Below are 22530 nucleotides of genomic sequence, written 5' to 3' on the forward strand. Positions count from 1 at the left end.
TGTTACCGATTGTATGGTCACTTTTGGAGAAGGTACCATGAGATGCTGAGAAAAAGGTTTATTATTTTCTTTTGGGATAAAACGTCCTATAGATATCTGTTAAATCCATTTGTTTCATAACTTCTGTTAGTTTCTGTGTCTCTGTTTAGTTTCAGTTTCCATGATCTGTACACTGCTGAGAGTGGGGTGTTGAAGTCTTCCACTATTATTTTTTGAGGTTCAATATTCTTTTTGGGTTTTAGGAAAGTTTCTTTTATGAATGTGGGTACCATACCATTTGACACATTTATGTTCAGAATTGAGAGTTCATCTTGCTAGATTTTTCCTTTGATGGGTATGAAGTATCCTTCCTCATTTTTTGACAACTTTTGTTGAAATTCAATTTTATAAGATATTAGAATGACTAATCTAGCTTGTTTCTTGGGACCATTTGCTTAGAAAATTCTTTCCAGCCTTTTACTCTGAGGTAATATATGTCTTTATCACTGAGGTGTATTTCCTGTATGCAGCAAAATGCTGGGTCCTGTTTATATATCCAGCCTTATATATCCAGCCTGTTAGTCTATGTCTTTGTATTTGCAAATTGAGTCCATTGAGGTTAAGAGACATTAAGGACTAGTGATTTTTGCTTCCTGTTATTTTGGTTGTTAAGGGTAGAATTATGATTGTGTGGCTATCTTCTTTTTGGTTTGTGCAAAGAAGATTAATTTCTTGCTTTATTTAGGTTGTAGTTTTGTGGGACCAACACAAGGTCCCTCCCTGTGTTGGAGTTTTCCATCTAATATCCTTTGTAGGTCTGGATTTGTGGAAAGATATTATGTAAATTTGGTTTTGTCATGGAATACCTTGGTTTCTCCATCTATGGTAATTGAGAGTTTTGCTGGGTATAGCAGTCTGGGCTGGCATTTGTGTTCTCTTAGGGCCTGTATGACATCTCAGGATCTTCTGGCTTTTAGAGTCTCTATAGTGAAGTCTGGTCTAATTCTGTTAGGTCTGACTTTATATGTTACTTGACGTTTTTCCCTTGCTTCTTTTAATATTCTTTCTTTGTTTTGTGCATTTTGTGTTTTGACTATTATGTGACAGGAGGAATTTCTTTTCTAGTCCGATTCATTTGGAGTTCTTTAGGCTTCTTGTATGCTCATTGGTATTTCTTTCTTTAGGTTAGGCAAGTTTTCTTCTATAATTTTGTTGAAGATGTTTACTGACCCTTTGAGTTGGGAATTTTCTCTGTCTTTTATGCCTATTATACTTATGTTTGGTCTTTTCATTGTGTCCTAGATGTTTTGGGTTAGGAACTTTTTGCATTTTGCATTTTGCATTTTTTGACTGTTGTGTCAATGTTTTCTGTTTGTATCTTCTACACCTGAGATTCTCTTTTCTATCTCTTGTATTCTGTGATGCTTGTATCTGTGACTTCTGATCTCTTTCCTAGGATTTCTATCTCCATTGTTGTCTCCCTTTGTGATTTCTTTATTGTTTCTACTTCCATTTTTAGATCCTGGATGGTTTTGTTCAATTCATTCACCAGTTTGGTTGTGCATTCCTGTATTTCTTTAAGGGATTTTTGTGTTTCCTCTTTAAGGTCTTCTAGCTGTTTACCTGTGTTCTCCTATATTTCTTTAAGGGAGTTATTTATGTCCTTCTTAAAGTCCTCTGTCATCATCATGAGAAGTGATTTTGGATCTGAATCTTGCTTTTCCGGTGTGTTGGGGTATCCAGGTCTTGCTGTGGTGGGAGAACTGGGTTCTGATGATGCCAAGTAGCCTTGGTTTCTGTTGCTTTGGCTCTTGTACTTGCCTTTCACCATCTGGTTATGTCTGGACCTTAGTTGGTTTTACTGTCTCTGTCTCTGACTGGAGCTTATCCCTACTTGGGCCTCTAAGCCTCCTTCCCTCTGCCCTTTGTGATTGATTTATTCTCCCTCCCACGTGGGATTTGAAGCATCACTTGGACCCTTGGCTTGTTAACCTTCTTCAGTTCTGTGAATTGTATCCTGGGTGTGCTGTGCTATGTTTTGTCTAATATTGATGTATTAGTGACTTTATAACATCATTTCCTTTTGGGTCTGAGTTACCTCACTCAGGATGATATTTTCTAGTTCCATCCATTCATTCTCTTCTATTCCTATTATTCTTATGTTAAGATTGGTGTCAAAGAACACTGAAACAAGAATTTGACCATGACAAATCTTCTAACATTGATATGCAATGACTATTCACTAAGTTTGATTAACAAAAAAAGTTTGAATAACAAACAGGAGGTTATATTCTTACTTGAGCCACTGAATGCTTTATTTTTAATGACATCAAATTTGAATGCCATCATAGAAAGACTACAGAAAATAGAGCATCAAATATTTTACATAATTACACAGGATATTCAGGGAGAAAACTGTTGTGTAATAAGGTCACCTGTTCTTGATGCAGCAAAAGCATTTTACTTTTATTTCTTTAGTATTTCTAGAAGTATACAAAATATGGCTGACTGTTATTTTATGGTCTACAGCCATCCTGTCATGACCATGCCTGGTATCATTGGCACATGTTCATATGAAGAGCCAATTCTTGAAAAATGTAATTTAATGTAATGTCAATTTAATGTAATTTTGCATGAACCAATTTATGGAATCTAAAAACACTAATTTTGATTATCTAGAAAATGAAAACAAAACTATTAACAAAATATTATAACGTTTAAAATGACTGAGAAAGGGGTTATTTCAAAATTGTCTTCTCCTTTCATAAAAGAAACAAGCTAAGGTATTCTGAGAGATTTACCATAGGAACATGAGCTATAACTAAATACCTAATTGAAAAATAGTAACACTCATCTAGATATATGACATATCCCAAGGAGTAATAGTAGGATATAGACAAGTAAGTAATACAGTGGTTGCTATGTTACTAAGAGAGTATCACAAATTTAGAAGGCAGCATTACAAGAAATTGTAAGCTATGAACCACTAAATGAAAAAACATACCTTGGGTAAACAAAAATTGAAAAACTGCCCTTTCCTTCTTGAGGTTTTATTCTTAAAATGAGATTTCACCTCTGAATTTGAATATGTCATTTACTGGAATGAGCATCTCTAATAATTATAAACTGTAATGTACATAATAAAAATTGTTGGAATTTAGTAAGTTTTAGGCCTGAATTCATAAAAGAAAGTTAAAAGTCAACTCTACGTGTATATGCATTTAAAGCAATGTCAGAAAACATGCTTCATCTATAGTTTTTGATACAATAAAATTTGGAAATCCAAATATAGTCTCAATTCTCACAATGAACCCATTTGACAAGTGTACACAATATTCCTCTTGCTAGCCTTGAAAAGTAGTCTGATCCTATGAAATCCCTGATTATTAGCTGTTTAGTACACACTTTCTACTCGCTTCTGTGTGCTGAGCAATTTGCTTATGTTATGTAATATAATACATCTCAAGTGGTATATCGTCCTGCTTCAGCAGTTGAGATGAGTGACAGATTAAATGTACTTGCCCAAATTTATTTAACAACTGGCTGTCTGCTGGATTTAAGGAAAATTTAACATTTTTCATAGACTTGAGAATTTTGAACATGCTATGCATGTATTCTAGTGCTAAGCTACAACCATAGTAGCAAGTTTGAACTCTTAATGATCACACTGCCAAAAAAATTAAAGTATTTTTTCAAAACTCAAGGTTTTACTTAAAAGAAGTCATTTGGATTTAATTTTTTTTCTTTTTTATTAGATATTTGCTTAATTTATATTTCTTTTTTATTATTACATATTTACTTTATTTAAATTTCAAATGGTATCCCCTCTCCATATTACCCCTCTGAAAAGCCCCTATCCCATCCCCCCTCCCCTGCTCCCCCTCCAGCTTCCCCAGTTTTCTGACTTGCATTCCCCTATTCTGGGGAATTGAGCCTTCACAGGACCAATGGCCTCTCGTTTCATTGATGTCTGAAATGGTCATAGTCTGCTACAGGTATAGATGGAGCCATGGGTAACTCCATGTGTACTCTTTGGTTGGTGGTTTAGTCCCTGGGAGCTCTGGGAGCACTGGGTGGTTCATATTGCTGTTCCTCCTGCAGAGCTGCAAGCTCCTTCAGCTTCTTGGGTCCTCTAGCTGTCCACTAGGGACCCTATGCTCATTCTATTGATTAACTGTGAGCCATTGGTGTTTTGATCCACTTTCCAATAAGGATCAAAGTATCCACACTTTGGTCTGATTAATAACTCAGTAATTTTAAATAATCCTAGTCCACCAGTTTGCTTAAAAACAGTAGTGCTCTAAATCTTTTAAGATCCAAATATTCTCAGAGTACCTGAAAAGAAGCAGTGTTCTCCTTAAAATTCTGATGCTAACATATTTAACTTTGGCAAGTTACTTAAACCTTTAAAGGCTTCACACACACACACACACACACACACACACACACACACACACACACATACACACACGCACACATGTTCTGCTTCTCAACCTTCCTAATATTTAATATAGTGCTTCATGTTGTTGTAAACCCCCAATCATAAAATTATCTTCATTCCTACTTTGTAACTGTAATTTTCCTAGCGCTATGAATCACAATGTAAATACTGTGTTTTCTCATAGTTTTAGGTAAACCCTGTGAAAGGGATATTCAACCCCCAAAGGGTATTCAACCCACAGGTTGAAAACCACTGTATTAGATATTTTGCTATATGGCTGTTTCTATCTTTTCAGGGTGTTAACAATATTAAATGTTTCAATTGTTGTTAGAAAGAAAAATGAATTCTCTGCTTTTTGCCTTTTTCCATTAGTGCTTTCCAAGCCACCCATGCAAGAATCAAGGATTTCTACTTTGCTGGTACATGCTTGGATGAGATGAATTAGTAAGTAGTTTATGTTAATTCATTCACTTAATGTGTATTGAAAAACAATTATGTTACAGGAATTTCCTTCAATCAAAGAAAATAATGACATTTTAAAGAATTTATTTCATCTTCATCCTATTGTGATTTAGTGTATTAAAGGCCGGGGTGCTAATGTGTGGAAATATATGAGATGGGATAAGGCTTACAGGTATGGTACATTGATACATTCAAATGTGTATGAACCTTCAAGTAAACAACTTTATTCCAAGAGGCAAAGATCAAATTAAACACATTTCAGAAATAGGTAAGATCATACAGAGGAGAAGCTGAAGAAATAATATCTAAAGGCCTTACAGTGAGATAGGTAAAAATACTTAATTGGACTATAATGGTGGCAATGAAATTGAAAACCAGTAGATATATTCAAGATACCTTTCAGAAGTAAAGCAACTCAGTTTTCTATGGGACTTGAAGATGTAGAAAGTGTCAAGGATGACTAGATGCTTGATCCATAAAGCAAGATAGATTTCATCATAATCTTAAATAATATGGGGAATAGTGGAAGGGTATCATGTTTCTGGGAAAAGAGTATGAATTTTATCTGAAAGCATTTAGGGTTATCTTCATATATGCTATGGAATTTAAAGTAGACAGTTCTTTTGAGTAGAGCTCAGAGTAAAAGATTCACCTGCAGATATAATTTATGAATCATCTATAGTGATAACAATATTTGAAGCCATATGAATATATGAGAACACTCTGTATAGTGGTTCTCAAGGTTAGAATATACTATAGATCTTATTTAAACACATATTTCTGGGACCCATATCTAACTCATACAACTCAATTGTTTCACAAGTCTCTAGGTAATGATGAGGATTTTTATGATTCTAGGATTCTGAGAAACACTGACATAGAAAGGGGTTGTAAGAAAGATAAGAGTGAAAAGGAACCTCTGAACAATTAAACCTTTAATAGTTGAGTATAACCTATAAAATAAGAATTTCAGGAATATGGGCATAATTGCAATGATTCTAAGCATAATTATTTTATATACTCCTGAGATTGTGTAGCAGAGACAGTATTATGCCCTTAAGGAAGAGAAAAAAATTTGCACTTTTTATCTGAGGGCTTTTAACAACTTCAATTTACTTGCATTTATGATATTGGCCCCAGAAGTTAATATGTAAATATCTATAGGTAAAAGAATGAGTGCTCATTTCCCCATCCTGTTATCTAAAAATGTGCCTAAATTTACATACCAAATTATTTTAATCAAAACTGTCTTATATTTATCTTACTTGGTTTTCTCAGTGTAAAACTGTTTCATTCAACATTCATCAATAATCACAGTGTTTTTCCTGGCATTTACAGTGACAGAACAAATAAGATATTCTATGTATTATTGTTGGTGCTTTTGAAAATCTTTGAAGAATGGTTGACAGTAACTTCTTTTATCAAAGTGGTTGTTCAGCTGCATTTTGCAGACTGCTTTGTGTAATGAAGAAATATGTGTTATTTGATTACTTTTACATTAATTTGCTGAAATTTTTGAAAGACTACACAATACAACTGACAAATCATTTCCTATTTATCTTCATTACTCTGCTGTCCATAGATTTATTTGACTATAGCTCTGTGCCACAAATTAGCTGAAAATGTATTATTCTTTCAAGTATATCACCTTTAATCTTTGTATATATTAAACACCATGTCTATAGATGTAGACGGATGAAATTTTACCTACCATTGTAACAAAAAATCATGTAAATAAAATATGTGCTGCCAGACATTGAAATTCCAAATTAAAAAAAATACTTTTTGGTATTTTAAACCACATCCTACAAATTTTAAGGTGACTTGACTAACATTAACAGTGAATCTTTCTCTATAACAGGCTCTATATTCATGTTTAATTAAAATTAAATTAAATTACCCTTAATTTCAAAGAGAATATTGCTAACATTTGTATTCAACATGCCGGAAGGAAGGGTTGTTCTTCCCTTAGTGAGTTTATTATATCCCAATCTTAATTTTAATTATGCTGAGTTTAATACTGGTACATTGCTACTGTATATAATTTATGCCTTAGAGACCCAAGCACAACTTTCTTATTGTCTGGAAGAAAAAAAATAACCTCTTTCTTGACAGCACTTAAATAATAACTTATTGTAAGAAGAAAATAAAATTCTAACAATTACTAGAAATGCTCTGTGAGCTTTCTCAGAAAAAGGAATTCTAAATAGAATAGCTAGAATCCTCCTGAAAAGTCACCAAAAATATACTTAAACAATAAGTGCATTTTATGCTGTCAAGTTAGGAAGCAAGAAAAGACTGGCATTTGGGAGAAAATAGGAAAGAAGGCCAGTGTTTTAAGTATAATCATGATTGCTGGCCTCTTGTCTTCATGAAGAAGTTGTGGTGCTTTAAAAGAGTTAAATCCATTACATGTTCATTAAATGGCTTAAAAATGAATTAAAGTATGTCATTAGATACAAAATGACTAACGGAAACAAGTCTCAGCATTTGGCTGCTTAAATAACATAAAAACAATTCAGCTGTTTCAAAGCAAAAGTGTTTTAACCCTGACAATTAACATGTGACTTGTTCTCCTTACCTTTTAATGTTCAAGAGCAGTCTAAGTGAATGTATTCCATGACATTCTCTTCATAACAATTTTTCCTAGTCTACAAATGCTAAAAGTACTCTCTGATCTTTGTTGGTTAAATCTAAAATATTCAAATTACTATGTCATAATGTGCAGTAAGAACCCAGAAATCTTCATAAGTTTTTTTCAGGAATTTTATGTAATGTAAAAATTTAACAAATATCATTATTGAGAAAGAAGGAATTAAAGCCAGCCTATGATTATTTTCATTTTCATTATTTACTATTGTTTTTCCTTCAAATTGTAGAATGTGATATTATTTAAGAAGTGAAAGAAGGGACACATAAAATTGTTTCAATTAAGATAAATACTTGCCTATATTGAAATATATTTGACTTCAAACATACACAAAACGATGCAAGCATGAAAGCATGTACACACAAACAAGTGAAAATACATAAAAAAATAAACAGAAACACACATTCTTAAGTAATCATGGGAAATTCTATAGGTTAGGTATACCACTAATTTAGTCATAAAATAAGATTTAGTATATTTTTTAAAAGATTAAAGTTTTTAAAGTATCTTTCCTTAATTAAAGGAAAGAAAAATAAAAATACTTACAAATAATTCAGAACCTTTAATTAATTTTTATATAAAAACTTTGAACACATTAATTTCTACTATTAAAAATGTATCAGTCAATGTGGCCTTTTAAATCAAGAGTAACAGAATTAAAACTTTGAAGTCAATATTATTTTAAATTTGGCCATCCATAACCACTGAATGTTAATTCACTCACTGTTTATGTCTCAATAGACCAAAAAGTTTAAAGAGCACCAAATTCATTCAGTACTTTTATAGTATTTTAAAGGATAGTAATGGATTTAAAGACTGAAAATTCCAAATGGTGACTGTTATCCAATGAAGTACATACAAATAGACCTGTCTTTTAGAACTTTACATATGACTCTAGTAAACACCCCCTTATTACAACTAACGTAAATCTGGGTTTTCATTGTTTTTAAATCTGACTGAATTTGCAATTCCCTAATGCATCAAAAATTGCAGTATGTGATGTTTTTATGATTAATAATTTCTTATTCATTTGACAGTAAGTATCACCATGATACATTGGTAACTTCAGAGACATATTAGACAAGAGAAAAAACAAGGCTAGAAGTTCTATATTAAAAAAATTCTCAAGAGTACACATACATAAAAGACTGACAAACTCTGTTATCACAGATTTTAGGCTTCACATATTGAGAACTCTTTTTTTTTAGACAGTTCATAGTTTCAATGCTTTATTATAGAAAAGTAAGAAGAGAAAATGAGATGGAAAAGTAAAAAGAGAAAGAGAAGACAGAGGGATGAGGGCTGGCCATGACCATGAGGAAAGAGAGGAAACAGGGAGACAAGGACAAGGACGACAGAAAGACAAGAGAGAGGCAAGGGAGAAACAAGAGAGGGAGAACTCATTTATTCTTGCACTTCTGTGAATATAAGTCAAATTCAAATTTATTTAAGTTCTATCTGGTAGGGGTAGAGGTTAGAAACATATTGATTAGTTATTTATTGTTTCTACATTTCAATTATTTTATGAAAAATAATCCACAAATATGTTGGAATTAAACAATATACTATAAAACAACACATGAATCAAAGAAGTCAAATGAGAAATTTATAAACATTTTGTTGTAGAAAATAAAAATAAAGACTATAAAATATACCAAAAACTTATGAGATACAACAAAAGAATGAAGTTATAACCATAAACACTGCCATATTATATTTTATGATGCTGTAATAAAACCCATGTGCAAAAGCAACATTACAAAGCAAGTGTTTATTTGACTTACATGTCCCCACCAATGACAAGAGAAATCAGAGCAGGAACTCAACACTAGAATCTGGAGGCAGGAACTAGAGTAGAGGACATAGAGAAATACTGTGTCCTGCTTGCTCCCTGGGCATGGCTCAGAGTGCTTACTCTCTACTTCGGAAGAACCAGCCTAGGAGACATCTCCTACATTATTTTTTAATCAATAAAATGGCCAATAGACCTGTGTATGGTCAATCACATGGAGCCATTTTCTAGATTAAGATTCCTTCTTCCCCAGTGTCTCTAACTTGTGTCAAGTTGAAAAAACAAAAATAAAACCCCAACCAACACAAATGAACACATACACAAACAAGAATGGTCAAAAGTTAACAACTAAAATTCATCCTTGTAAGAACAGTGAAACAAACTAACACTAAATCTAGAGAAAGGAAGGGCATGGTCTTGATAGAACCAATCTTTTCCCCCCCACTCTGTCCTCTTTTTAATGTTTTTTTTTATATTTTCTTTGTTTACATTTCAAGTGTTATCCCCTTTCCCGGTTTCCCATCTGCAAACCCTGTATCCTATCTCTCCTCCACCTGATTTTATGAGGGTACTCCCCAACCCTTCTACTCCCATCTCCCTGACCTGGCATTCCCCTACTCTATGGCATCAAGCCTTCACAGGACCAAGGACCTCTCTTCCCATTGATGCCCAATGAGGCCATCCTCTACTACATATGCATCTGGAGCCATGGGTCCCTCCATGTGTACTCTTTGGTTGGTGGTTTAGTCCCTGGGAGCTCTGGGGATACTGGTTGGTTCATATTGTTGTCCCTCCTATGGGGCTGCAAACCCCTTCAGCTCCTTGTGTCCTTTCTCTAGCTCCTCCTTTGGGGACCCTGTACTCAGTCAGATGGTTGTCTGTAATTATCTGACTCTATTTGTCAGACTATGGCAGAGGCTCTCAGGAGACAGCTATATCAGGCTCCTGTCAGCAAGTACTTATTGGCATCAGCAATAGTGTGCGGGTTTGGTGTCTGTATATGAGGTGGATCCCCAGGTGGGGCAGTCTCTGGATGGTCTTTCCCTCACTCTCTGCTCCACACTTTGTCTCTGTATCTCCTCCTGTGGGTATTTTGTTCCCCCTTCTAAGAAGTAAAGTATCCCACATGGTTGAAGGAAGGAACCAACTACTGCAAGTTGTCCTGAGACCTCCACATATGCTTTGACAAACACATGCTCACATGTATATACACACTCAAAAGTAATTAAAAGTTAATCACTTTAAAATATTTTAGCTCTTTTTTATTCGATATATGCTTTATTTACATTTCAAGTGATTTTCCTTTCCTGGATCCCCCCTCCCCGAAAGTCCCATAAGCCCTCTTCCATTCCCCAGTTCCCCAATCCATCCCTTCCCACTTCCCTATCCTGATATTCCCCTACACTGCTGCACTGAGCCTTTCCAGGACCAGGGGCCACTCCTTCCTTCTTCTTGGGCATCACTGGATATGTGAATTGTGTCTTGGGTATCCCAAGCTTCTAGGCTAATATCCGTTTATCATTGAGTGCATACCATGAGTGTTCTTTTTAAGATCACAAATTGACAAATGGGACCTCATAAAACTACAAAGTTTCTGTAAGGCAAAGGACATTGTCAAAAGGAAAAAATGGCAACCAACAAATTGGGAAAAGATCTTTACCAGCACTACATCCGACAGAGGGCTTATATCCAAGATATACAAAGAACTCAAGAAGGTAGACTCCAGAGAGCCAAACATCCCCCTAAAAAATAGGGTACAGATCTAAACAAAGAATTTTCACCTGAGGAATATTGAATGGCTGAGAAGCACCTAAAGAAATGTTCAGCATCCTTAGTCATCAGGGGAATGCAAATTAAAACAACCCTGAGATTTCACCTCACACCAGTCAGAATGGCTAAGATCAAAAAGTCAGGAGAAAACAGGTGCTGGCAAGGATGTGGAGAAAGAGGAACACTTCTCCACTCCTGGTGGGGTTGCAAGCTGGTACAACCACTCTGGAAATCAGTCTGGAGAGTCCTCAGAAAACTGGACATGATACTACTGTAGGACCCCATTATACCACTTCTGGAATATATCCAGAGGATTCCCCAGCATGTAATAAAGATACATGCTCCACTATATTCATAGCAGCCATATTTATAATAGCCAGAAGCTGGAAAGAACCCAGATGTCCCTCAATGGAGTAATGGATACAGAAAATGTGGTATATATACACAATGGAGTACTACTTAGCAATTAAAAACAATGAATTCATGAAATTCTTAGACAAATGGATGGAACTGGAGAATATTTTAGCTCTTTAGAGATTGCCATGGAAATATATGTCAAATTGCTTCTCGGCCTTTAGGCTATAAGATCTAGTGTAGAAAATATATGTCTAAAAAGTATACATTAGAAAATGAATGCTATTATATGGTTCAAAAGGCTCAGTAGTATTAAGAAAGTATTAATTTCTAAAGTCATTTATTGTTTGTATTGTGATTCAAGACAAAATATTAATAGCCTTTAAAATAGAAGTTGGCAAACTGAATCTAAATTCCAACTTATGGAATTTGAAAATTTTATATATTATTAATATATTAAAATTTATTATACATCATATCTGTTATCAATATTAATATTATATGAAATTAAAATATAATAAATTTTTATATCTACCATGACCTTTATATAAAACTAATAAATAAAGGCAATGTCATATTAAAAGAGGAATGAGGATGTAACTCAGTTGGTTCTGTCTTTGCTCAGTAATGCACAAGTAATGCACCTGGTTTGACCCTCAGCACTATATAAATCAATCATGGTTCCTCTTGTGTCTAATGACAGCACTTAGAGGCAAACACAGTAAGATAATAATGTCAGAATCATCTTCTGTAGAGCAAGTTTGAGATCAGCTTGAGATACACAAGACCCTACAATACACAAACACATGGAGGAGGAGGAGGAGGAGGAGGAGGAGGAGGAGGAGGAGGAGGAGGAGGAAGGAAGGAAGGAAGGAAGGAAGGCAGGAAGGAAGGAAGGAAGGAAGGAAGGAAGGAAGGAAGGAAGGAAGGAAGGAAGGAAGGAAGGGAAGAAGGCAACTGATAAATTATTGTAATAATGGGAAGAACAAATATATTCTAAGTAAGTTATTAGAATCACAGTCCACAAACATACTGATAAATTGAACCATTGAAATTAAATATCTTATTTTTTGAGTGATACAGAAAATTAAAATCCAAAACACAGAAAACATATTCACAGATTTGAATATAGGTATATCAAAAATATACAATGAGCCCGCGGCCATAGTTGCTGCCTGCCAGGACAGAAAAGGATCACTAGGTACTGTATCACCCTGAGCTTTAGATCTCTGGTGGTGCAAACTGCCAGGGGTCTGCCTGCACTCAGGAAGTGAGCATATAGGCAGTTTGTCTGCCAGCCCGCCAGGCTCGGAGGCCAGTGTCCTGCCCAGGGAGCTGCAGAAGGAGAGAAGCCCCACAGCCATAGTTGCTGCCTGCTGAGACAGAAAAGGGTCACTAGGTAGTGTATCATCCTGAGCTTTAGATCTCTGGTGGTGCAAACCTCCAGGGGTCTGCCTGCACTCAGGAACTGAGCACATAGGCAGTTTGTCTGCCAGCCGCCGGGCGCAGGGCCTGTGTCCTGCCCAGAGAGCTGAGGAAGGAGAGAAGCCCCGTGGCCATAGTTGCTGCCTGCCCGGACAGAAAAGGGTCACTAGGTACTGTATCACCCTGAGCTTTAGATTTCTGGTGGTGCAAACCATAAGGGGTCTGCCTGCACTCAGGAACCGAGCACATAGGCGGTTCATCTGCAAGCCTGTCCATCTCGGGACCTGTGTCCTATGTGAGAATCAACAGAGGGAGTGACCCCCACCACAACTCCTTCCCTCCATAATAGAGCAGACAGAGAACACCTGGTTGACCTTGACAACCTAAGTATAACATTGAGGCAAGACTGAGAAGGGCTCCAAAGGCGCAAAAGAGGAAGGCAGCATATCAGTAATCTGTGCCAGAGGAAACCCAGTCATCCAGTGTTGCAGAGATAACCTTAAAGATCCACAGTAGGTTGAAGCACCAGCCAGTGACAATAAGACCATCTAACACTTGGGAGAACTAGACGGCTAAAGGCAAACGTAGGAACATTACTAACAGAAACCAAGGCATTATGGCAGCATCTGAACCCAATTCTCCAACATTAGCAAGTCCTGGATACCCCAACACACCAGAAAAACAAGATTTGGATTTAAAATCACTGGCCATGATGCTAGTACAGGAACAGATGAAGGACATACTTAAAGAAATTCAGGAGAAAATGGATCAAAAACTAGAAGCCCTTACAAGGGAAACACAAAAATCACTGAAAGAAATTCAGGAGAATACAAAAGCCAATAAGGAGGAAACGCAAAAATCACTTAAAGAAATACAGGAGAACTTTGGTCAACAGGCAGAAGTCATGAAAGAGGAAACACAAAAATCACTTAAAGAATTAGAGTAAAACACAAACAAGCAAATGACGGAACTGAGCAAAAACTTCCAGGATCTAAAAACTGAAGTATAAACAACTAAGAAAGCACAAAGGGAGACAACTTTGGAGATAGAAAACCTTGGGAAGAAATCAGGGACCAGAAACGCAAATATCAACAACAGAATACAAGAGATAGAAGAAAGAATCTCAGATGCTGAAGATACCATAGAAACCATGGACTCAACAGTCAAAGAAAATGCAAAATGCAAAAAGCTTGTAACCCAAAACATCCAGGAAATCCAGGACACAATGAGAAAGCCAAATCTAAGGATTATAGGCATTGATGAGAGTGAAGATTTACAACTTAAAGGGCCACCAAATATCTTCAACAAAATTATGGAAGAAAACTTCCCTAACCTAAAGAGAGAGATGCCCATGAATATACAAGAAGCCTACAGAACTCCAAACAGACTGGACCAGAACAGAAATACCTCCTGTCACATAATAATCAAAACCCCAAATATACTAAACTAAGAAAGAATACTTAGGGCAGTAAGAGAAAAAGGGCAAGTAACATATAAAGGAAGACCTATCAGAATTACACCAGATTTCTCACCAGAGACCATGAAGCTAGAAGATCCTGGGCAGAGCTCATGCAGACTCTAAGAGAACACAAATGCCAGCTTAGACTACTATAACCAGAGAAACTCTCAATTACTATAGATGGAGAAACCAAGATATTCCATGACAAAACCAAATTTACACAATATCTTTTTACAAACCCAGCCCTACAAAGGGTAATAGGGGGAAAACACCATTACAACGAGGGAAACTATACCCTGGAAAAAGCAGGATATTAAGCTTCTTTCATCAAACCCAAAGAAGATAGCCACACACGTATAAAATTAAAATCAAAAATGATAGGAAGCAATAACCACTACTCCTTGATATCTCTTAACATCAATGGACTCAATTCCCCAATAAAAAGACATAGACTAACAGACTGGTTACATAAACAGGACCCTGCATTTTGCTGCATACAGGAAACACACCTCAGTGTCAAAGACAAAAACTACCTTAGAGTAAAAGGCTGGAAGACAATTCTACAAGCAAATGTTCCCAGGAAACAAGCCGGAGTTGCCATTCTAATTTCAGATAAAATTGACTTTCAACCTAATGTCATCAAAAGAGATGTGGAAGGTCACTACTTGCTGGTCAAAGGAAAAACCCAACAAGAAGAACTCTCAATCCTGTACATCTATGCCCCAAATACAAAGGCGCCCTCATTCATAAAAGATACTTTACTAAAGCTCAAAGTACACATTGCACCTAACACAATAATTGTTGTTGGCTTCAACACTCTGCTTTCACCAATGGACCGATCAGGAAAACAGAAACTAAACAGGGAGACAGTGAAACTAATTGAAGCTTTGAACCAATTGGAGTTAACAGATATATATAGAACTTTTCATCCCAAAGCAAAAGAATATACCTTTTTCTCAGCACCTCATGGTACCTTCTCCAAAATAGATCATATAGTTGGTCACCAGACAGACCTCAACAAATATAAGAAGATTGAAATAATCCCCTGCCTCCTATCAGATCACTATGAAGTAAAAGTGGTCTTTAATAACAGTAAAAACAACAGAAAGCTCACATACACATGGAAACTGAACAATACTCTACTCAATGATACCTTGGTCAAGGAAGAAATAAAGAAAGAAATCAAAGTTTTCTTAGAATTTAATGAAGGCACAACATACACAAATCTATGGGACACAATGAAAGCAGTGCTAAGAGGAAAACTCATAGCTTTGAGTGCCCCCCAAAAGAAATTCGAGAGAGCTTACACTAGAAGATTAACAGAACAACTGAAAACCCTGGAACAAGAAGAAGCTAATTCACTCAGGAGGAAGAGAAGACAGGAAATCATCAAACTCAGGGCTAAAATCAATCAAGTAGAAACCAAGAGAACCATACAAAGAATCAACAAAACCAAAAGCTGGTTCTTTGAAAAAATCAACAAGATAGATAAACCCTTAGCCAGACTAACCAAAGGGCACAGAGAAAGTATCCAAATTAACAAAATTAGAAACGAAAACAGAGATATTACAACTGAAACCGAGGAAATTCAAAAAATCATCAGATCCTACTACAAGAACCTGTACTCAACACAACTGGAGAATCTGGAGGAAATGGACATTTTCTTAGACAGATACCAATTATCCAAATTGGTAGGAGAATTCCAGAACAGGGAAGTGGGAAGGGGTAGATGGAGGAACAGGGGGAGGGAAGTGGGCTCATGGACTTGCGGGGAGTGGGGACCCAGAGAAGGGGAAATCATTTGAAATGTAAATAAAAAATATATCAATAAAAAATCTCTTAAAAATATGCAATGAATTTTCAATTAGTAAATAGAATAATTTTAAAATTAAAATAAAGAAAATATCCAATAAAAATTTAAAATTTAATAAATTAAAAAAGGAAAATCATGAATAAAAATATTTGACTTGATACTTTGTTATCAAAGATATTCAGATAATAAATAATCATGAAAAATAATTTCCAATACTTTTTACTCATTGTATCACTTATTAAAATGTTCAAAATAAAAATCACTGACAATACTGAGTACTGTTGAAAGTAAAGAGTGACTAGAATATCCACCCATTTCTGCTAGAAATGGAAATGCTGCAAACTATGTTAGGAAACAGAAGTTAAACATGTACTATACACATGATCCCATCATTCCAGACTTATGCATTGGTTCCAAAGAAACAAAAGTATATAGCTGTACAAAAGCTTGTAAAACCAAAGTCTGGCTATTATGACCTATAAAAACTAGCTTCACCTTGACATAATATGCCTTAGGCAAAGTAATAAAGTTCTTTCTGTGAAACTAAATATGTCTCAATAGGATACCACACTGAAAGATTACTTGTATGATTTTTTCTTATTCATTTTTTACAGTTTTGTTTGTTTGTTTGTTATATTTTTTATTTTATTTATAGGAACGCTCTGTAGCTGATTCAGACACACCAGAAGAAAGCATCAGACCTTATTATTGATGGTTGTAAGCCACCATGTGGTGGTTGGGAATTGAACTCATAACCTCTGGAAGAATAGTTAATGCTCTTAACCACTGAGCCTTTTCTCCAGACTTTTTCCTTATTCTTATTATTTATTTATTTTATTGCTTGTTTGTTTGTTTATCTATTTAAATTATTTTATTTACATTCCAGCCATTGGCCCCTCAGTCCCTCCTCCAACAGTTCCTCGTCCCATTTCTCCTCCCCTTTGACTCTGAGAGGGTGCTCTCTTCCCCTACCAGGCCTTCACCTTCCCTGGGGCCGCAAGGCTCTCCAGAATTAAGTTCATCTCCCACTGAAGCCAGACCTCTGCTACATAACATATGTGCCAGGGGCCTTGGACCATCCAGTGTATGTTCCTGGATGGCGGCTCAGTCTCTGGGAGCTCCCTGGGGTCTGGTAAGTTGACTTACCGTGGGGCTGCTCTCCCCTTTTGCTTCTTCAATCCTTACCCTAATTCCTCCATAGGGGTCCCCAACTTTAGTCCTATGATTGGGTATCTGCTTCTGTCTCAGTCACCTGCTGATAGAGCCTCTCAGGATAGCCATGACAGGCTCTTGTCTGTAAGCACATCATAGTATCAGTAATAGTGTTAGGCCTTGGTGCCCTCCCAAGAGATGGAGCCCAAGTTGAGCTGGTCATTGGACCACCTTTTTTTCAGTCTCTTCTCCATTTTTGTCCCTGTAGTTCTTTTAGATTGGAACAGTTCTGTGTCAGAAATTTTGAATGTAGGTTAATACCCTGTCCCTGCACTTGTCCCTATCTACTGGAAGTGGATTATTGGAGTTCCCTCTCTCCATTGTTGGGCATTTTGGCTAAGGTCACCCCCATTGAGTTCTGACAGTCTCTCACCTCTGAGTCTCTGGTACTTTCTACAGGGTCTCCCCACCTCCCACCACTGATGTTGCTTATCTCCATTCATTAACTTTGGTTCTCTGGGCTTCTGTCCTGCCTTCCCATATCTAATCCTGTTCCCTTTTCCCTTCCTCTCCCCTCTTCCACTCAGCTCCCTCCTTCCCTTTGCCTCTCATGATTATTTCCTTCTCCCTTCTAAGTGGAGCTGAAACCTCCTCACTTGAGCATTTCTGCTTGTTATATTTCTTATGGTCTGTAGGTTGTATCCTAGGTATTCTGTATTTTTTGGTTAATATCCACTCATGAGTGAGTGCGTACCATGCATGTCCTTTTGGGTCTGAGTTACCTCACTCAGGATGATATTTTCTAGTTCCATCCATTGGCCTGCAAAATTCATGATGTTCTAATTTTAAATAACTAAATAGTATTCCGTTGTGTAAATGAACCACATTTTCTGTATCCGTTTTTCTGTTGAGGGACATCTGGGTTGATTCCAGCTTCTGGCTATTGCAAATAAGGCTGCTATGAACACATTGGAGCACATGCCCCTGTGGTATGGTGGGAGCATCTACTGTGTATATGATGAGGAGTGGTGTAGCTGAGTCTTCAGGTAGATCTATTTCCAATTTTCTGAGAAACCTCTAGATTGATTTCCAGTGTGCTTGTACCAGCTTGCAATCCCACCAATGGAGGAATGTTCCTCTTTCTCCACATCCTCGCCAGCATGTGTAGTCACTTGAGATTTTTGTCTTAGCCATTTCTGACTACTGTGAGGTAGAATCTCAAGGTTGTTTTGATTTGTATTTGTCTAATGACTGAGGACTTTGTACATTTCTTTAAGTGCTTCTTGGCCATTCAAGATTCTTCTATTGTGAATTCTGTTTAGCTCTATACCCCATTTTTGAGTTTTTTGGGGTTTTGAAGGTTGACTTCTTAAGTCCTTCATTTGGTATATTAGTCCATCATAGGATGTAGTGTCAGTGAGGATTTTTTCCCCCAGTCTGGAGGTTGCCATTTTGTCCTGTTAACAGTATCCTTTCCTTACAGAAGCTTTTCAGTTTCATGAGGTCCTATTTATCAATTATTGATCTTAGGGCCTGGGCCATTTGTTCTCTGTTCAGAAAATGTTTTCCCTGTTCCAATGAGTTCAAGGTTCTTTCCTTCTTTCTCTTCTATTAGATTCAGGTTCTATTAGATATGTTGATGTCCTTGATCAACTTGGACTTGAGGTTTGTGCGACATGATAAATATGGATATATTTTCATTTTCCTACATAGAGATCATAGTAAAACAGCACTATTTATTGAAAACTAGAATTAGTGTTTGTATAAATTACATCACTCAGCTTTTAATAAATGCACACATTCACCCATAAAAATTTGGGTGCCTAATATATAGATGTAATAAGAGGACAAAAATGATGAAGGCCATCCTGTCATCAACAGGCTATGAGATAGGGTAAGAGGATGAATATTTAAAAGAAAATAGTAGTAATATAATATATTCTGCAATAGAGATATAGGCAGTTCTCCCTGAAGAGAACTCAAATGAGGCAGCACTGAAATTTTGAATTTACCCTGAAGGAGATTGAAGTTACTGAAAACTTTTAACCATCAACTATGGTAGTGACTGATTTATGTTTATAGGATATCATACTGTATGATAGTATGGAAAACAGATTTAACAGTGGAAAATTGGCTGCATATATGGTCATTAAAAATATCTTAGGTGAGTGTCATGATTCATGTTCATAATTCCAGCACTCAGGAAGCTGAGGCAAAGGGATTGAATTATCTACGTAGAGTTGTAGCTTGAAATGGTGGAATGCGATTGTAGTTCTAGCCACTAGTGAGAGTAAAGAAAAAAAAAGAGTTTCAGATAGACCAGCCTGGACTATATAGGCAATTGAACAATATTCTGACTCAAATATATGCAATTGGAGCCAGGTAGCAAATTATTCTATTCTAACTAAAGTCAGTATTCCATAGGACATGATCACAAAATGGATCTGGAAAGCATGATGACGTGTTTTTTTTTTTTCCTTTAGAGAATTCAAATAAAATTGACTTTCTTAGTATCCTACACAGAAAAGCATTAGAATTGATATTTATCTAATATGTGGTAAAATTTTCAATCTCATCCTCATCAGAAAAAAAGAAAAGTCTGGAAGTTTACTCAAAATTTTTCAATGTTGTTTACTCATCTAAGTCACTACTAGCCTTTTAAATTTAATATTTTCCACAATAATTTAAACAGCTCATTCAGAAGCACAGAAACTGTGTTCACAGACCATATAACAAGAAATGTGAGCAGGGCAGTGGTGGCGCACACCTTTAATCCCAGGACTTGGGAGGCAGAGGCAGGTGGATTTCTGAGTTCAAGGCCAGCCTGCTCTATAGAGTGAGTTCCAGGACAGCCAGGGCTACACAGAGAAACCCTGTCTCAAAAACAAAACAAAACAAAACAAAAAACAAAAACAAAACAAAAAACATCAACAAAAAAAGAAATGTGTTATGTGGTCTGTGTTAGAAATGTTCCTTTCAGTAAGGATATCTTTGTTTTAATAATGGAAGACCCATTCTGACATCATTTCCTCTTCTTTGTAAAGTATTGTCAAAATAGGGCACTCATAAGTTATGTGGATAGATATGTTAGATGACTAGATCTGCAAAAGGAGATTTTCATAACTGAAGAATATCCAGTATAAGTGCAACTGTGACCTGATGTATATAACTTAACAAAAATTACAAATTATTTTATTAAATTACTGCTTAATTCGCCAAAGTGAGTTTATATACCTAACATACCAACATATTTCATGGCAATTGTTTGGCTTTACAGATATCAGGAAACCCTCAGAAAGGACATATTGTGTTGTGTGGCTGTGTTTGTATTAAAACAATAATTCCAAACAAATATAATTGTTTTTATAAAGAACTAAAGCCCATATATACATGATAGAAATAATGGCTGAGCTATTTTCCTTCCTTTTCTATTCTTTCACTACCCTGTTCTATGCCACATTCTTAAAATGTTAAAATGGTTGATTTTGATTTTGAAATGTTCAGGATCATAATAATACCAAAACATTACCAAGATATATAAATATTAAACTTAGTAAGATGTTCAAATTAGAGACTGTACTTAATGAATACACATGAAAGTAAGGGTCTGCTTAATGTAAACATAATGTGGAAAGGGAGTATGATAAAGGTATTATAATGGATAAAGAACACATTGATCTTATTTTTCTGATAACTGGTTGAAGGAGTGCATTGTGTCCTTATTTGTCAGGCCAAAGAATAAGCACCAGGTGAGATGTGCACTCAACAGTACAGTGCCTTCTGCCATTTTTCACTATTCTTTTTTCAAAGGTGTGCGCCACCACCGCCCGGCTTCCACTATTCTAATATTTGACACCCACACCCATGTTCACTCTGACACTGAGCCCACATACCCCTTATTCCTATGGCACATGCACTGTCATCATTACATCCTCTGTGACTTCACAATAGGCTCCTGCCTGTTGCCTAGGCAATGGAGGTGAACACCCTGGTCCAGAGCCATTAGCAGGCTGCCCGGAGCAGGAGCTCTGGCCTCTCCGGGCAGCGGTGTCTGCCAGCAGTTGTGCGGCCTTAAGGCTTAACAGCCTCCCCCACAACAGCGGGATTCTCTAGCTCCGGATAGCACATCAGCCAAGAGCCCAAGACCCAGGAATCGTGCAGCCCTTCAGGTGCGGTTAAGAAGTACCTCTATTCCTATCCACCTCTATTGGCCCTCTCTATTCCTAGCCACCTTTCGAACAACTCCTTGAGAACCCAGCCCACTCCTCTCAACCCAGCCCTTGGTCCAACCACCAGCCACTCTCTGGGCTCTCACAGCTGTTTGGGCCCTGTATCTCCAAATCCCTCTACCACTTCCCAGGCCCAGTACGAAGAATTTGTCCATTTCTTCTTGGGGACCATGGCTCTAAAACGTATTGAAAAGGAGCTCCTGGACCTGGCTCGCGACCCTCCAACCCAGTGTTCTGCAGGCCCTGTGGGGGAAGATCTGTTCCATTGGCAAGCGACCATAATGGGGCCTGATGACAGCCCCTACCAAGGTGGGGTCTTTTTTCTGGCCATCCATTTCCCAACAGATTATCCATTCAAACCACCCAAGATTACGTTCACCACAAGAATTTACCATCCAAATATCAACCGGAAGGGAAGCATTTGTCTTGACATCCTGAGATCTGAGTGGTCACCAGCACTGACAGTATCTAAAGTTCTCCTGTCTATCTGCTCTCTGTTGTGCGATCCGAACCCAGATGATCCGTTGGTTCCCGAAATTGCGAAAATCTACCGCAAGGACAAGAAAAAATATGATAGACTGGCTCGAGAGTGGACTGAGAAATTCGCTATGTGATTTCAACATGTAATCTCATGGCCGTAAAAATAAAAGCAATGCTGGTGGTTCAATTTACTGGGATGTCTCATGTTTATTTTCTGTGGGGTGAAACGTTCATCATTCTTTTGAGATCACATCGTATATCTTTCAAACAGGCTAAAGTAGAAAGAGAGAAACAATGGCCCTATAGAGAAGACAGTGGTGGGGGGTGCAGGGAGGGGATGGGGAAGGGGGTTGGAAAATAGGGAGAAGTGGAGAGGAGATATAGGAAAGAGTGGTACAGGAAAACATGGAAGACCAGATTCAGTTTACATTTAACTAAAATATTTCCTTATTGATTCAGGGTTGGAAAACATAGGAAAAATGATGTAATTGCTTTAGATAACAAAATTGGTTCAACCAACCTGT

The 22530-nt window shown here is 36.8% G+C and overlaps 1 protein-coding gene across 1 annotated transcript; it reads left to right on the forward strand.

Annotated features, from left to right (window-relative positions):
* Positions 1-21693: 21693 nt before the first annotated feature.
* On the forward strand, positions 21694-22140 carry LOC127674976 (ubiquitin-conjugating enzyme E2 D2-like). Its single transcript, XM_052170840.1, has one exon. It carries the CDS (start codon positions 21697-21699, stop codon positions 22138-22140), a length of 444 nt encoding a protein of 147 aa, XP_052026800.1. The 5' UTR covers positions 21694-21696.
* The last annotated feature ends 390 nt before the right edge of the window (positions 22141-22530 follow it).

This window comes from Apodemus sylvaticus, chromosome X (genome assembly GCF_947179515.1).
Source record: "Apodemus sylvaticus chromosome X, mApoSyl1.1, whole genome shotgun sequence".
Lineage (NCBI taxonomy): Eukaryota > Metazoa > Chordata > Mammalia > Rodentia > Muridae > Apodemus > Apodemus sylvaticus.

Excerpts from the sequence above, each read along its gene's own strand:
- LOC127674976 (XM_052170840.1), top strand. The coding sequence starts at position 21,697 with ATGGCTCTAAAACGTATTGAAAAGGAGCTCCTGGACCTGGCTCGCGAC.